At 35.6% G+C, this 16,268-nt stretch overlaps 2 protein-coding genes across 3 annotated transcripts in view; one reads left to right on the top strand and one right to left on the bottom strand.

The window, feature by feature from the left end:
- Window positions 1–16,268, bottom strand: part of LOC148950436 (heterogeneous nuclear ribonucleoprotein L-like) — a 107,949-nt gene that overhangs the window by 76,908 nt on the left and 14,773 nt on the right. Inside the window, exons 3-4 of the mRNA XM_089092401.1 lie at window positions 15,329–15,414; window positions 13,273–13,369 (exon numbers count right to left, since the gene is read on the bottom strand). Coding sequence (XP_088948527.1) covers window positions 13,273–13,369; window positions 15,329–15,414 — 183 coding nt within the window. The remainder of the gene's footprint in view (window positions 1–13,272; window positions 13,370–15,328; window positions 15,415–16,268) is intronic.
- Window positions 5,478–13,259, top strand: LOC148950437 (uncharacterized). Of its 2 annotated transcripts, XM_089092403.1 has the most exons (3): window positions 5,478–5,681; window positions 6,699–6,810; window positions 13,177–13,259. In XM_089092403.1, exons 1-3 carry the CDS (start codon window positions 5,480–5,482, stop codon window positions 13,181–13,183), a joined length of 321 nt encoding a protein of 106 aa, XP_088948529.1. In that variant the 5' UTR covers window positions 5,478–5,479; the 3' UTR covers window positions 13,184–13,259. The 2 variants fall into 2 exon arrangements, with proteins under 2 accessions (XP_088948529.1, XP_088948528.1); XM_089092402.1 differs by lacking the exon at window positions 13,177–13,259 and having other exon boundaries at window positions 6,699–6,834.

The raw sequence follows: 16,268 nt of genomic DNA, 5'->3' as shown, positions 1-16,268 counted from the left end.
TGAATCAGAGCTCGACTCTATATTTTAATTTTTGAATACTTCGCTTATGATGGTTGTGATTATTTTAGACTATGATTATGATGGTTTCATGGATTTTTAAGTTAGGCTACCTTGAAAGAACTTGTTTGAGTGGAAGGTAATGCTTAACAGAATGAAACTTAGCCACTTAAAAAAATTACGTACGTAGCATAGTACGAAAAACAAAAAGTCAGATTCAAAGGGAGATAATTCTTTTTTCAAGACAGCTAGTGCCCCGATAGATAGATTTAATGTTTAAGTTTGATTAGAAACAAAAAGTGTTTGGGAAATAAAAAAAGGGGCTAAAAACTAGCGTTCTCTTATATCAGCAGAATCAGAAACAGTGCTCTAGCGTTGCCCGTCTAAAAGAGCCATGAGCCTTCAATGTTTTATTTTTTCCCAGAGCCACTCCACATGGAAGGAGTAGTCGTAGACTTAATGACCTCATTCAATTTTCAATATGGCTCTGAACTTCTTTTTTTTTCAGAAAGTTATTTCTTTTCCTTAATTAATTAAATAGAACAACCCGTATTATGTGGAAATCCGTATATTGGCCCAATCCTTATGGTTTAGACAAAACCTTGCTATGTCATAACCCGGTGAAATATTTAATGAAATATAAACAGGCAAGTGTGAAACAAAATAAACAAATAGAAATAATCAAAAGCACGAGGAAAACCCACACCAACAAAGTGTTCAAAATGCACACGGGTTGAGGAAGAATTCCCATCCATTTTCCATGTAAAGTAATGAGGGTGTTTTTATGCAGGGTTAACTAGTCAGGTAATTTTACTGAGATATTCTAAATAAAATCCCTACTTCTGGTTTATTCTGCTTCAAATCTTGTCAATAAGTCGACATTCAAAAAAAAACCTTCAATCAATTTCAAGGGAAAGAAATAAATCCATCACTTGGAAACTCAATAGGCGTTTCTATTTGGTTGATTGATGGGGTTCGTGTTAGAATATGTCAAAGAAGTGCTTTCAAACTTTTGACAAAATATAGCTCAAACCAAAAACTGACTGTCAAATATAAATTAATCACATCTTTTCTCAAGATATTTGGCAATACGACGGATAGTGTGATTAAATTTAAATAAGATAACAGAAATAGATTTGCCGACGACGTCAGTAGGTTCATACAGTTTTTCCCCAACAGGAAACAAAAAACGTAGCAACAACTAACTCAATAAAGGTCCATTCACACTAATACCAAAATTAACAACGTTCCGAAACCTGGTATCAACTGATGATGTTGATCACATTTAACCATTCGCGCTTAATTTAAACACTGAAATCAGCTAATGCCGTAACTATAGCCTATAAAACAATACTAAGAAAAATTCTGTTTGGTTCAGCCTTGAATATGTTCAATTTGAACTCATGGTTTAGCTTGACCCAGTTCTGGGCGCTAGCTAAATCTCTATTGTGAATGGATCTCGTTAGATTTTCAACTGATTCCTGGAATGGACCACTATTGAAACAGTTCGTGGTTAAGAACTACTAAGAAGTATCTCGTGCTAACAGTCACCAAAAGCCTAATAAAAGGATTTTTGATAACAACATTTACATCAAGAGAATCAATTTTTAAGGCAATTAATAAAAAAAAAAAAAATTCCACAAAATGAGTTTTTCAAAGAAAAGTAAAGAGCTCCATTAAACCCAGAATGAGCAAAAATAAAATCAAATAATCTACCAAGCGTGAAACTACCCCAAATCAGCATCGATAAATAAATGAAACCCAAAAAGAACATAAATTAAATAAATAACCGAGTCAAACTGAAAACGAGCAGAAATTAACACGAGTTGGACTCAAAACCCCTATGCCTTCCCAAGGTTAGAACATAATTTGAACTTTACTGAAAAAAGTATAAATGTTCTTACTTTTATAACTTTAATAAATCAAATAATATTAATATTTTGATTACTAAATATCAGTATATGTATATTAAACTGACAATGCACATTCATTTGTATTTTTTTCTGTAAAATGCAAATTATGTTCTGACCTTGGGAAGGCATAGGAGTTTGAGCCAAACTTATGTTAATTTCTGCTCGTTTTGAGTTTGACTCGGTTATTTATTGTAATTTCTGTTCGTTTTGGGTTTCATTTATTTATCAATGTTGATTTACATTAGTTTCACGGTTCGTAGATTAGCTTATTTTATTTTTGATCATTTTTGGTTTAATGGAGTTCTTGACTTTTCTTTGAAAAACTTATTCTGTGAAAAAAGTTTTTTTTTAATTAATTTCTGTTCGTTTTGTATTGACATAATCTTTTCAGAGAAAAAGAAAATAATACTTTAAATCTTTTCTTTTTTTATGACTATAGTTTGGCCTGTTATTTCTATGCTGGAAAAAAACTTTCAGCAATTTTTAAAAACGGTACACCCCTTTGAAAATCTGGACACAAATAGTAGTGTTTAATTAGTTTCATACCTCCTCTAGTTGACCTGAAATGGAAAACTTGATACCATTCGCAAAAAAATCTGTTTACTTTCTTTGATAGCTTGGATACCTTTACGCTATTTTGATTTGGTTAAATTTTGAGAGCAGAAGTAGCCTCGGAAGTTTAATACCCTCAGTCGTTCTTGAGATACTGCTGAGATGCCCTATTGGGTATTAGCATTAACACAGCGCATTCTGATTTAATCTTGAGACAACATTTAGTTTTTAAACATAATGGACAAATGGGATGGTGGGGGTGGGAGGTGGATTAGTTGCCTTCCAATCACTTTCGACTATTAAAAAGGGCATCAGCCTTTTCTATTTTCAATAGAATGAGACCTTTTCGAAGTTCTCCTTCGACAACTCCTTCGATATAAAGTACCCTGGTCTAAAAAAAATAAAATAAAAATAATAATACATTGTACCCACATCGATCTTTACCATAAAAATGTCAAGCCTACCAATCACTTTCGATTATTAAAAAGGGCACTAGCCCTTTCGATTTCCAATCAATTGAGCCCTTTTTGAGTTGCTACGACGACACTTTCTATAAAGACCTTATATACCCCCCTGGCATAAATTATAACCCTTACCCTGAGGGCTGTGAGGGGGGTTGTCATCCTCAAAGACCTAATTTCCAGAACTATCAACAACATTGAACAAAAGGGCTAATTCAAAGTTTTGAGTGGATGTGTTAGGGGACGTGGTGGGTGTGAGAGGGGCATTAGTTGCTCTCTAATCACTTTCAACAATTAAAAAAGGCACTAGCCCTTTCAATTTCCAATCAAATGAGCCCTTTTGAAGTTTCTACGACAACGCTTTCAATATAAACCTTATAAGCTCCCAGGGCATAACTTCCAACCCTTTCCTTGAGGGCAGGGCGGGTTGTCATCCTCCAAGACCTAATTTCCAGAACTTTCTACGTTGAACAAGATAGCTATCTGAAAATTTTGATTGCACTAGTCCTCTCAATTTCAAATTGAAGGAGCCCCTTTTGAAGTTTTTACGACAACAATATCTATAAAAACATATGCCCCCAGGGACTGACTTATAACCTTTGCCCTGGGGGCTTTGGCATCCTAAAATACATAATTTTCAGAACTTTCAACCATGTTGAACAAAATGGCTATCACTAAACTTTGATTAAACGTGTTTGGGGAAATGGTGGGCGTAAGAGGGGGATTAATTACTCTCCACTCACTTTCGACTATTAAAAAGGGCCCTAGCCATTTCAATTTCCAATAAAATGAGCCCTTTTTGAAATTTCTACAACAACTTTCTATATAAATTTATATACCCCTAAAATATAACTTACAACCCTTGCACTCAGGGCTTTGAGGGGGTTATCATCCTAAAAGACCTAATTTCTAGAACTTTCTATTACGTTGAACAAAAGGGATATCTCATAATTTTGATTGAATGTGTTTGGGGAAATAGTGGGCGTGAGAGGGGGGTTATTTGCTCTCCAGTCACGTTATACTATTAAAAGAGGACTAGACATTTCAATTTTCAATTGAATGTACGGTTTTTGAAGTTCCTACAACAATGCTTTCTATAAAAACCTTATATGCCCCCAGCGCATAACTTACAACCCTTGCCCTGAGGGCTGTTGGGGGGGGGGGTTGTCATCCTTAAAGATCTAATTTCCAAAACCTTCAATTACGTCGAATAAAATGGCTATCTAAAAATTTTGATTGGATGTGTTTAGAGAAAAGGTGGGCGTGAGAGGGAGTCTAGTTACCCCCAAATCACTTTTGACCATCAAAAAAAATGGCACTAGCTCCTTTGAATTGCCCCTTTTCAAGTTTCTACGACAAAGATTTTAATAAAAACCTTATATGCCCCCATGGCATAACTTATAACCCTTGATCTGAAGAATTTCAAGGTATAATTTCCAACAAAATGGCCATCTCAAAATTTTGATTGGATACGTTTGGGGAAATGGTGGGCGTGGAAGGGGTGTTAGTCTTCCAATCACCTTTGACTATTAAAAAGGGCACTAGCCGTTTGAATTTCCAATCGAATGAACCCTTTTTGAAGTTTCTACGACAACACTTTCTATAAAAACCTTATATGCCCCAGGGCATAAATAACAACCCTTGCCCTGAGGGCTGTGGGGGAGTGTCCTCCTCAAAAACATAATTTCTATCTGGAAATCAACTACGCTGAAAAAATGGCTATCTCAAAATTTTGATTGGATGTGTTTGGGAAAATAGTGGGCTTCAAAGGGGTGTTAGTTGCCTTCCAGTCACTTTCGACTATTAAAAAGGGCACTAGCTATTTCAATTTCCAATCGAATGAGCCCTTTTTGCAAATTTTTATGACAATACTTTCTAAAAAAACCTCATATGCCTCCAGGGTATAACCTACGAATTCTACCCTGTAGACTGTGGGGGGGTATCTCCTGTAATGTTCTGACTTCTAGGACTATCAGCTATGTCCAAAAAACTAGCTATCCTAAAATTTTGATTGGAGGTAGGTGAGAAAAATTTTGGCGATAGAGTAGGGTTAGTTGCCCTCCAATCGCCTTCGAATTTTACAAAAGGCACTAGCTCTTTGAATTTCTAATTTAAAGAGCCTATTTTGACTTTTCTACGACAACGTTTCCTATAAAAGCATCGTATGCCCCCAGTGTAAAGCTCACAACCCGTATCCTAAAGACCTTGGGGGAGTGTCCTCCTCAAAAACATAATTTCATAGGCAGCGCCTCGCGCTGCCTGTGATTCTAAATCAGAAAAATATATTAAGTTTAAAGTTATCTGCCAAAAGTTAGGAGCCTGATGCAATTTAGCTGATTTTAGAAAAGGGAAGGAAGCATACCCACCCCAGAACAACAAGTAACCTTGATGAAGTTTACACCATCAAATTCAGCATATCAGAGAACACTTTTGGAGAGGTGTCAATTCCTCATCTCATCTACTCATCTACATAAACTTCGTGATTTTTTTAGAAGCATGATAACAGATGCGTGTTTAATCGTTTTCGTTTCTCTCCAGGGGTGATCACGTCGAACAATGGTTCTACAATTTCGGGAAAAGGCTCATTGTAAACGAAAGTTTGAAGTTCCAGTTCTCTTGGCAAATAGAAAACAGATAAAAACCAAAGCAACGTATCTTTTTCAGCCATTTTGTGGCTCAAAAAAAAATTGGTTATCTCGCAATGAAAATTCTGGCGCATTTGTTCCTAAAGCTGCACGAAGTTCATGTGAAATAAACGGTTAGTATAGGCATTTATTTGAAAGCTTCAATTAACTACGTTGATTCATTTGAGGATCGGGAAACTTATGTACGTCATTGTATAATTGAGCAGCTTTAAACGAGGGACGAAGGAACTTAGTGAACGAAGGCAGGGAGTGTACCTGAAGCCCCAAAAGTACATTTTTATATTCAAACTTTCCAGCTCCCCGTGAGCCTTCCGATGAGTGCAAAATGAAGTTGGGGGTACTGCTTAATCTCCCTTAATTCTAGGGAAATTTTTTGGAATAAATATACAGGGTGCTACGGCGTAATGGCTCCACTACATCAAACGTGGAAAAGGAGGGAGGAGCCCTCAAGAGCAGCACCAGAAAATTTCCGGGAGGGAGGATACCTTGAGCTTTATTTTCATCGAGGTTTACACTGGGAGATGCCGCATTTTCTCATTCATTTACATTCAACTAACCCTTTTTACTTTCTTTCACGAGCGACGTTGACCCCTAACCCCTTGTCGATGTAGGGCCTATATGGGGAACAAACCTGTAAAAAAGGCCTTTTCGAAGAACTCACCTCAAAAACCGTGGAAATAATGTCCCTATAAATAATCTTTAATATTTCATACCTGCCCCTAGCAAATATTAAGAGGGATGTTGTTTTTCAAGGATGATTTTCATACCAGTAGCATTATTATGCAAATATCAAACTTGAATCCAAACACGGAGGTTTAAGGAGAGTACTAGCGACATTTGTCAATAAAGCATCATAAAGCATGTCAATAAACAAGTTATCTTCAGAGATCAAAGTTTTTATTTTTATAAGCGAACAACAATATCTATTATTTACGCTGATCCTAAATAAGTGAAATATATTGATTTTGAAGTTACACATCTTTGCTATTATCACATGAAAATCTGCGGAATTCAAGAAGCAGACTAAAAAATTAAATGTCAAACTAAAAAATATTTGTCACCAAGGGTCTCGGCACGTATAAAAACTCGTCCCATTTCCTTTGGTTAAGCGCTTCATTGTATATTTCTAGGTAGGTCAAGCAACTTTGAAAAATGGTGCGAACCTGTATTATTTATGATTTGTGAAAGCAGAAAGAAAGAGGATGAACCGGCGAAGTGGTTCGCTACTGCCCCATCTCACAGGTATGGCTTATGACTTGAGTGAATGGCGGATCCTGGATTTCTAAAAGGGGTTTTCGGACTAAATTTTAGCAGATACGGAAATTTCTAGTGCTAACTTCGATGAAACTTATTCTTTTATGGCAGAAAAGGCCTACGAGCAGTCGAGCCAGCATTTATCCAACCTTGCGAATCCTACGCTAGGTGTTGTTTCGTTTCTGCAAGACTGTGACTCTACATTCCTCAAATATTAAAGAAATTCTAATTGGGAACCGGGACTAATCCATCGAAATTGGCTTGAGTGCAAAGACCTGAACTGGGAAGTTGGCTGCGAGGACTTTCGATATTTTTGCACTCACGTGCATATTACGAAGTGAAATTTAAGAATCGTGAAGTCAACAGAAATCCCAACCAAGAAAAACAAACTAGCAAGTAATTATTATAGTTTTAGTAGTTTAAATATTTGATTATCTCCTTTTTTGAACAAAGAGTCAAAATTTTTAAAAACTAGTATTTGATCATATCCTTCATGAGCTCCTCAGTACTACAGACAATAAAAACACGTATGTGAAAAAAAGGATGTGACTAAATTTAATTTAGCTACGAGTCTGCATTCATTCTGACCACATAGTCTCCCTTAAATGACAAAACTATGGAAGTGCAATATTAATACGAAGCGCCGAACTTCCTAATCAAATGTCATCACGTTATTGCACTGTTCAAATAAAACTTATTTTTACGATAATTATCCTTATAAATTCATTCTCTGTTTTCCTATCCATTCTCAAACCAACGTTATCTTTACCTTTTGCATTATTACAGCCAGAACAAATATTTTCCTTTTTCTTTTTATCTCTTCAACGTATTGTATTCTTCCTTACCCCTAGACACTCGATTCGTCTTTTCTTTTTCTGTCCTCCAGGCTGTGAATACCGATGTCACACGCGTGCTATTCAGTGTTTCCACTTCTCCCAATTTTTCGGGAGATCTACCGAATTTCTAATCAATCTCCCGACAAAAAAAGAAGATACTGAATCTCTCGAAAATCTCCAGAAAACTTAATCCCTGGAACATTGTACTTTGTGGTCATTCTTTTTTTTCCCATGGCCGTTGCCTGTGCTCTTTAGGGATTTTTCCTAAGGTCCCAGGCAATTGAGGCACCGCAATTTGAATTTATTGGCATATGTATGAACATTGCCCATTATCCATTCCACAGTGGTTGCATTGATTTTCTATTTTGATCATTTAAACACCTTCAATGTTTGTACTTAATTAATTATTTTCAATTCATAAACTAACCACAGGTGTTGGCTTGCACAAAGAAGACGGGAACTACCACTATGTGGGTCCAGCTGATTCAGTAGGTTTAGAATGATCCAAATTTACTACAAATTTAAATAAATATGACAAAAATTGGACTTTGTCTGCAGTTGCTCTGTAAAACTGAAGGGGTTTGCTTCAAATGGTCAAATACAAGAAACAGAGACGAAAATTGCAGCATTTTGAAAACAATTTACCATTTTTGCTGGTTGACAAAATAGTCCCTTTCCTGAAAAATATACCGCATAAGAGTGTTACTGATAAAGTAAGATTGGGTAAGCAGAAAGTTACAAATATAGTCCGCCAGGGCCTGTCAGTGTATTATAAAGCATAAAATCACGAAGAAAGGATGAACACGAGTAAAATTAGTGGTTGAAAAGTGACATTGACAAAGAATGGCGGGAACATTCCGATAGTGCAAATGATTAAAATAGTGACTCTGACAGCCGTGGATTACTGGAAATCGGCTTTGAGTGCGAGGGACCACCATGGAAACCAAACTGCAAAGTTTGTACAATACTTGTGTTCCTTGCTATTTTTGAACATAGCTTCAGAAAGACTATTGAGCTTACTCAGGAAGTAAAGACAGACAAAAGGAATCATTTTGTAACAGTAACTTTGGCTTCCACAATTCAGACGAAACTTGAAATGAAACGAGATGGAGTTACAGCAGACACACTGACGGTTGACCAGCCCCTCAGAATGAGGTTGAAAGAAGTAATAGCGTATGCCGTCGCAGCTGATTTATTGCATGATCAGAGGAGGCTTCTCACATAAAAAGCCAACCGATAGACACAGATTATGAATGTAATTCGGTATATATATCTGAATGTTTTACTATTTTTTATTCTTTTTTCAGTTATATCGATACTAATGAGCTACGACTTTGCGTTTTTTCTCTTTCATTTGTGAATACCTCTGGGGATGGTGGTAAAAAAGATTATCCACTCAACTCAGATTCAATGGTCAAAGGCATAGTGTCCGTAATTCGTCCAGATTTTCTGTCCCAGTCCTGAACTTAGTGGGCTGTCATGTGGAATCATAAAGGGCGAGAAAAAGTAGGGGTCGATGAAGAAAAATGTCTCAATTAAACAGCTTTAGAGTCTGAATGAAATATAACTGCACTTAGTTTCAATATTAAATACATTTCAAGCTTCTAGCTGCTTCCTTTTGTCATGTTTGACAACGTTGATCGACGAATTTTCTTTCAGGAATTGCAGCTTGCTCCAGTAAATCTGCACTCCAGACATTTAGAATGTGGTACTTTACACTTAAATCGATCGAAAACCTCCAAAAACTCAAAACAAAATACAAAAAAATAAAAATTCTACTAAATCCTCAGACCTGTCTCCCGATTTTCTCCCTAATCCTGAGAGCCATCTCTCGATTTTCTGCGGAAATTGTCAAGATTTTACAGATTGTTTGAAAAGATGAGTGGAAACACTGGTGCTACCCATGCAAAAATCTAATGTCGCTTATTTTTCTCTTGGTTTAAATGTTCTCCGGAGTAGCTAAATCGCGGTCTGGCTTAGTCTCACGGTTGAGATAGGAGATGATCGTACTGTATAGATATCATGTATATATGATATGTGTACTGTGGTTAAAGACAAACTTTTAGTTCAAAAATAACACATTAGAGGGCGGTTGCCCTCCTCACATTTAGGTCAATTCTGTTTTGGTATTGAAAACGAACACAAATTAAATATAAAAAAAAGTTTCTTTCAAATGAAAGAAAAAGAGCGACACAAACTTAAAACAAGCACAAATTTTTTCGTATATGACGGGGCTGCCCCCTCCTTACTCCCCTACTCTTTAATGTAAAATTTTGCATTTTGTCATCAATTCCTTGAAACGACTGTTCAACAGTGGCCTCAATTCACATAAATTTTTAGGGGGGACAAAATTTTTTGTTTTTCAAAATCTAGGGGGGTGGACAAGTCTTTTAAATTAAAATCTAGGAGGGGGGTAAATGCCCCCTCCCCCCTCACACAATTGATACCAATGCTGCTCAAGCACAAGGGCAATTGGATGTAGCCTACTATAGGAAGCGGATAAATTTCTTTCTCCTAAGTGAAAAAGGTGGTAGATAAAAGCTGATAAACATGAAAGGAAAATTGGAATTTAAGCCAAATTTTCCTTCTACAACAGCGCGTCTCTGGGATGCGAGAATCCAAGATAACATCTTTTTGGTGACAATTTGACATTTTCCGTAATAGATTGGGTGACAGGACCAGTGTCGCTATTAAATGTTGGTGATAAATGACATATGAAATATTCGTTGTTTTTCTAATGACTTGGCTATTGTCAGGCAAATCATTAAAAGAATTGTTACTAGTGATAAAGGATCTTAGTCATGAGATAATGAGGTCAAACGGGGTATCTGGAAAACTATAAATCATTTTTTGGCCAGTTAATACGGTACAGGCTGCTATAAAATAGCTGAATTTTAAAAGATGCACTTTTATATTAATCTATTTTTATGATTTTGATTTTATCGTTTTTTTTTTTTATTTCTACAATAGTACTACTATTGATAACTCATCACAGAAACAAACCACCCGTTGGAAACACAACTATGCACACTGCTCCTTCTCCTAACTCTATTCAGAGCTTTACTCTTTACTCGCACCCGCTCAAAGAGCCCCTGTTCGCTTTTAAATTCTCTTTTGATCTAGGACGTCCTGTTTTTCGCTTGGCCCCAAATGGATCAAACTGTTCATGGAAACGAACTGAAAAAATGGAGACTCCGCTTAATAATAACCAAAATTCTGAAAAAGGAGTTATGATGCATACAGAACCCCATGATACAACAATACATACATCATAAGAAATGGTTTTTATGGTAATTCCAAATATAATATTCAAGTTTAAAGCTAGAAAGGAAAAAAAAAACCAAAAACCCAAAATGGCAAACGATCTTGATGAAAATTACACCATCAAATTCAGCACATCACATCAGGGAACCCTATTCTGAAGGTTTGAAGCTCCTATCTATAAAAGTGTAGAATCTTTCTTTTTTTCTCTCTAAAAGAAAGATCACGGATGCGTTTTTATTGCTTTTTTTCAGCGGTTATGGTATCGAAACATTAATCATAGAAAATTGAGAGAATTTTAACTCGACGGCAAAATTAAGTTTTAGGGCGCTTTTAAGTAGCTAAAGATTGTGCCACAGCAAAATGGCATTTTTTCCCATTTTGTTGCACACAAACTTCAATTTTGACGTAGAAGAGAGAGCTGCTGCTACCAGCAGAAAATTCTGAAACAGCCAATCGATTTAAAATATCAAGATAATACATATTTAACTCCTCAGCGGCAGTAATGCCGCAGGGCGGCGCACTCGTTCAAAAAGAGTTACATAGTTCATATAAAAGAGACGGTTAAGATAGAAATTTATTTTAAAATTTATTTAACCAGGTTGATTCACTTGATGTTTGAGAAAATTATATACAGTGATGTGTAATTCCGCATAAGCTACTATGGAGGAAGGCCAGTGGGTTATTATATATATGTGTGAGTCAGGGGGGGGGGGGGGAATGGTGGTGCTTGATGCCTCAAAAAGTTTTTATACCCACATTTTAATAGCATGGCATTTCACTTCGACTTTGAAAAATACCTTTTTTGATATTTTTATTCAAAAAATAATAATAATAAAAAATTGCACCCCTCCCGTCTAGATTTAGAAAAATACACTCTCCTCCCCATACATTTCATAAATTAGCCCCGTTGAGTTCAGACATTTATTGGTCAGCTAGAATTACAGTAAAGTAGCTTTCTCTTATCAAACAGTTCCTGCTAACGAACTGTAAGTAAGGAGCGACGTAGCACAGTAGCAATTGAAACTTAACAACGAATTTTTGGTAACCGCAGATACATCAAAAGATTAAGCTTTTTATGTTGATTCTAAATATACAAATTTTATTAAGTTAGGTGTTACCAATCAAAGGTTACGAGCCTGAGAAGGTTTACCTGATTTTCGAAAATGGGGAAAACACCCCAAAAAAAATCAAGGAATCTAAATGAAAATCGCTCCGTCAGACTCACCATATCAGAAAACCTAACTGCATAGGTTTCAAAACTTCAATGGTAAAGGCAAAAAAACCTTGGTTTCCTGAAAATTCAAGTATTAGTAAACACAAATTCAACAAAGGTCAAATGTTCAACCGTGACCAATTAATCATCATTTTTTCAGCCTAACAAATGTTTTTCACTGACAAATCCCTTTTTTAATTTTGGTTCAGGAATCACAACAATAACAAAAAAAAAAGAATTCTTAACAAACTTCCGTTCGATAAACTGAACTGGATTAGCAATAGATATTTCGAAACTTAGTGCTCGGAGACTTGAAATCTTGTTTCACAAACCTACAAGCTTAATCATTTCACGATCAAACATAGCAGAAATAGTGCGAACAAGGCCGTACCCAGGAGAGGGGGGGGGTTAAGGGATTTGATCCCCCCCCCGAAATGTTTGACCGACTCGTAACAACCATAACGAAATGAATATAAACAAATTTTTGATGCGTTTTTAAGTTTTTTTGTACCCTCCCCCCCCCCCAAAAAAAAAAATCTGAATAAAGCCCTGAGTGTGGATATACCAATCTATCCCGTTCTTGATTTTCAGTTTACAATTTCAGTTTATTCTTCAATTTCCAAATAAGCATTCAATTTTACAATTTAAAACTTAATGTGTTCAGTATATTTGTCTTTCATTTCTCTAAGTGAGACAGATTCCTGAAAATGTTGGGACGAGGACAATTTTTTTTTCAAAATTCAAGGGGACTGGGCAGTTTTTTGTCAGTTTTGTTCTATGATACACAAAATATATTTTTTTTAAATCAAGGTGGAGGGGAGGGCGATGCCCCTCCTAGATTGGCACAAAAAATTATTTCAATTTCCTATCGATGTAGAAAATAACAACAGCTTATCAGTACAAATAACTCTCTGTTATGTTTTCTTTGTGCAAGTCTTGATAGAAATGACAAAGAAGGTTTTTTTTACACGTCAATTTCCAATCATTTTTACATCTTTGAAACAACCTCCAGTGCAGCGTATAAAATTTTCCCTCTTATAGGCTTTAAACTTTAATCAACGTATTCGAATGTATGAAGAACTGACGAAATTAATGAATCCTGGTACAAAAGAAGGTAAAAGAAAGAAAGGAACTCACCCGGGCATACTCGATGGAAAGTGTACAACAACCAGCATAAATGTCGCAATTGTCCAAGTTAGCTTTGGCCTCTTCAGCAAACTCAACCGAGGAGAATGTACAGTAAATGGTTAAGGAACAATGTCAATTAAATTTCAAATTAAAGAACACATCCTAAGGTCCAAATACAAAAGGATATACCCTAAATCTTAGTAGCTTAATACGCAAGCAAAATGTTTTCTACTTTTCGAGAAAATTCTTCCTTTTAAAGATGGATATTAGAAAAACATATAATATATCAAAGTTCGGCTGTCTAACACCGACACAATTCCTATGAAAAATGTCATTCAAACAAGAATAAATTGCAAAGAATACACCAACCAATTTTTCGATATTAGAAATTGGTAGACTGGAATTGATAGAAATTGGAAATTGGTTGCAAATTGCATCTTAAGAGGTTAAAGGACTGATTATCCAATGTGCTGAATCTAGCTTAAAGCCATAAAAAACAAAAACGATCCATTTTGATTTTAAGGGCCAAATTAGCAGCATTAAAAAAAAGTTAACAAAATATTATCAGTAGAAATAAAGGACTTAAGGCACGCAAGGTGCAAATTAACAGGGACACAAAATTAATTTTAAAAAAAGTCGGGAAGTATCTTTCATCATTCCAATCCATCTCTTTTGAGGAGCGGAACTTCGAGAATGACATATTTAAAGAGCAATGAGAATCTGTCTGTCCAACGGTGTTGTAAAGAATGCAAAATATGACAATTATAAGAAACACTTGGAAACACTCCAGTTTCAATGAAAGAAAATGATTATTTAAAGGGCTTCAAAAAGTCTGAAATTACAGCACTATACCTCATCAAATTAAATATATTACGAACAGTTAACTGCTTGTAATTTAAGAACTAAAAAACGTCACACTATTTATTTATTTTTTCAAGACTAAGATTCAGATAAGCAATGTAATAGCAACGACAATTCGGTTATTCCATAGTGTAGTTGTATATGCACAGAAAACTAGGAAGCTTCCAGGCCTATAATTGATTTCTTACAAAGAGCCGAAAGTGTCTTTTCTTGAAGAAGATCAAGGATGTGTAACCCAATAGGGTATTATAGGCAGCAGCAGCAGCATTTGTATCTCCTCCCGATCTCAAACTCTTTCAATTTTTCTTAGCAAACAAAGATTACACATTATCGACTGCAGCGGTAATGGTGGTTAACTGCAAAACCAACATACAGAAGCCCCTTGAAAAATGGTCGTATAATATTAGGAACGGTATCCAAAATGGAATATTAAGCCCTCCTTTTATTTCCAGCAACACATTTGCCCTTATTTTGACATAATTTCACTTATACCAGACAAAACATTCCAAATTCTATCCCCATACATCTAGTTATCAAAAAATATATATTACGAATAGTTTCGAGAATTTAAGCATTTTCAAAAATGACGCTTTTAGGATAGCTTTCAGCTACTATTATCTATCACAGAGTTAAGCCATTTGAGGTCAAAACATGAGCAAACCATTCCTCCGTCCCGTCGCTGTTCAAAGATCCTACTCAGACTACTTGCCAAGAGAATCTCCAAGGTTTCAAGTAATTCCATAGCCCCCTGTGACGGACCCCACCTTACGCTTACCACCTTGTGGGGAATTTAGTAAACCATTCTGGGGATACCAGTTTTGTCCTTCCAAAGCTTTTTACTTAACTTATTTCCCGCAAAAATCAAGTCACTTTTGGATGATCAGTATAAGATATTAAGAGTTTTGTGTATGAGCCATAAAAGGGTTAGACATTAGGACTTTAACCAAGGGCGGATCCAGGATTTTTTTAGGGGGGGGCGAAATAGGTTGATCCGATAAACTTGCGTTAGGAGCAAATTTAATTAAATAAAACTTGCGTTAAGTAAATAACACTACTTTAGACTACGTTAGGGGGGCGTGCGCCCCCTTCGCCCCTCCCCTGGATCTGCCACTGACTTTAACCTTCATATACAGTTTTGTATTAATCAACTAGGCCTAAAATAAAAAAAATGTCTAAAATTTAATGATATTTTTTAAAAGGATATTCAACCATTGCCTGCACTCCATTTTTCTTAAAAATGACAATACGTAGTATTTCACCAAATCTTGAGGTAATCCTGTGAATCACTTCCTAAAAGTAAACATTTAAGTTAAAACAAAACACAGTTTAACAGTCAGTCACTATCCCATTATACTCCACATTCTTGTAACAACAATAACTTTTGAATCTTATATACAGAACTGACACAGGTTCAAGGAATAAAAGAGGGACTTAGTGCCCTTTCAATAGTTCTTAGAATTTTTGCCCGATAAAATTTTGGCTCTGTTCAAGACAAAATTACTGTTTTACAAGCCAAAATGCTAGAGTACAGTCCTTTCCTTTGGCGTGATCTCTTTTTAACTTAAAACGGGCACTAGATCTTAAAACTTTCAATTGAATGAGCCCTCTTTTAATAATCTAGCGCTATGAGATATGGATGGTCACATGCATAACCACTCTTCACTGGAAAAGAAAGAGATTTCTTATCTTGTCGATAGCGGTTTTCTTCTTCTCATAAACACTAAATTTAACTACAAAATTTCTATCGCGAACACGTCCCTTATTTGGGGAATTCAATCCCCATTTCTAAAGTTGTAAAAAATTTCATTTTCTAATAGATTTTAATTAACAGCTTCGAAATTGACACATTTTACACACACAGAATTAGCATAAATTACATAAATTGTTGGTGTATGTGTTTTATTCAAAAACTGATCTTTTTTAAGAGACTGGGTTTCTATTGATAATGGTTGTTCTTCACTTACACTTTATTATTACGAACTGTTTGATCCAAGGTCATATAAAAATTGTTTATAAGGTCATCGTTTCCACTTATTTCAAGGTGAGTTCATAATAAGGATACATTAAGAAAATGTTCATTCTCGTATATAGGATAACAAGAAATTTTCCACTTTCAATGTAGGTATAAACAAAGCTCCAGATAG

The sequence above is a fragment of the Artemia sp. Qi Xiang Cuo genome, chromosome 7, assembly GCF_049724085.1.
Source record: "Artemia sp. Qi Xiang Cuo chromosome 7, ASM4972408v1, whole genome shotgun sequence".
Taxonomy (NCBI): domain Eukaryota; kingdom Metazoa; phylum Arthropoda; class Branchiopoda; order Anostraca; family Artemiidae; genus Artemia; species Artemia sp. Qi Xiang Cuo.
This window is presented reverse-complemented; position numbering and strand designations above follow the sequence as displayed.

Coding starts and splice junctions, on each gene's coding strand:
- LOC148950437 (XM_089092402.1), top strand. CDS start 5,480: ATGGTTCTACAATTTCGGGAAAAGGCTCATTGTAAACGAAAGTTTGAA. Junction 5,682..6,698: donor AAGTTCATGTGAAATAAACG/GTTAGTATAGGC, acceptor GTATATTTCTAG/GTAGGTCAAGCAACTTTGAA.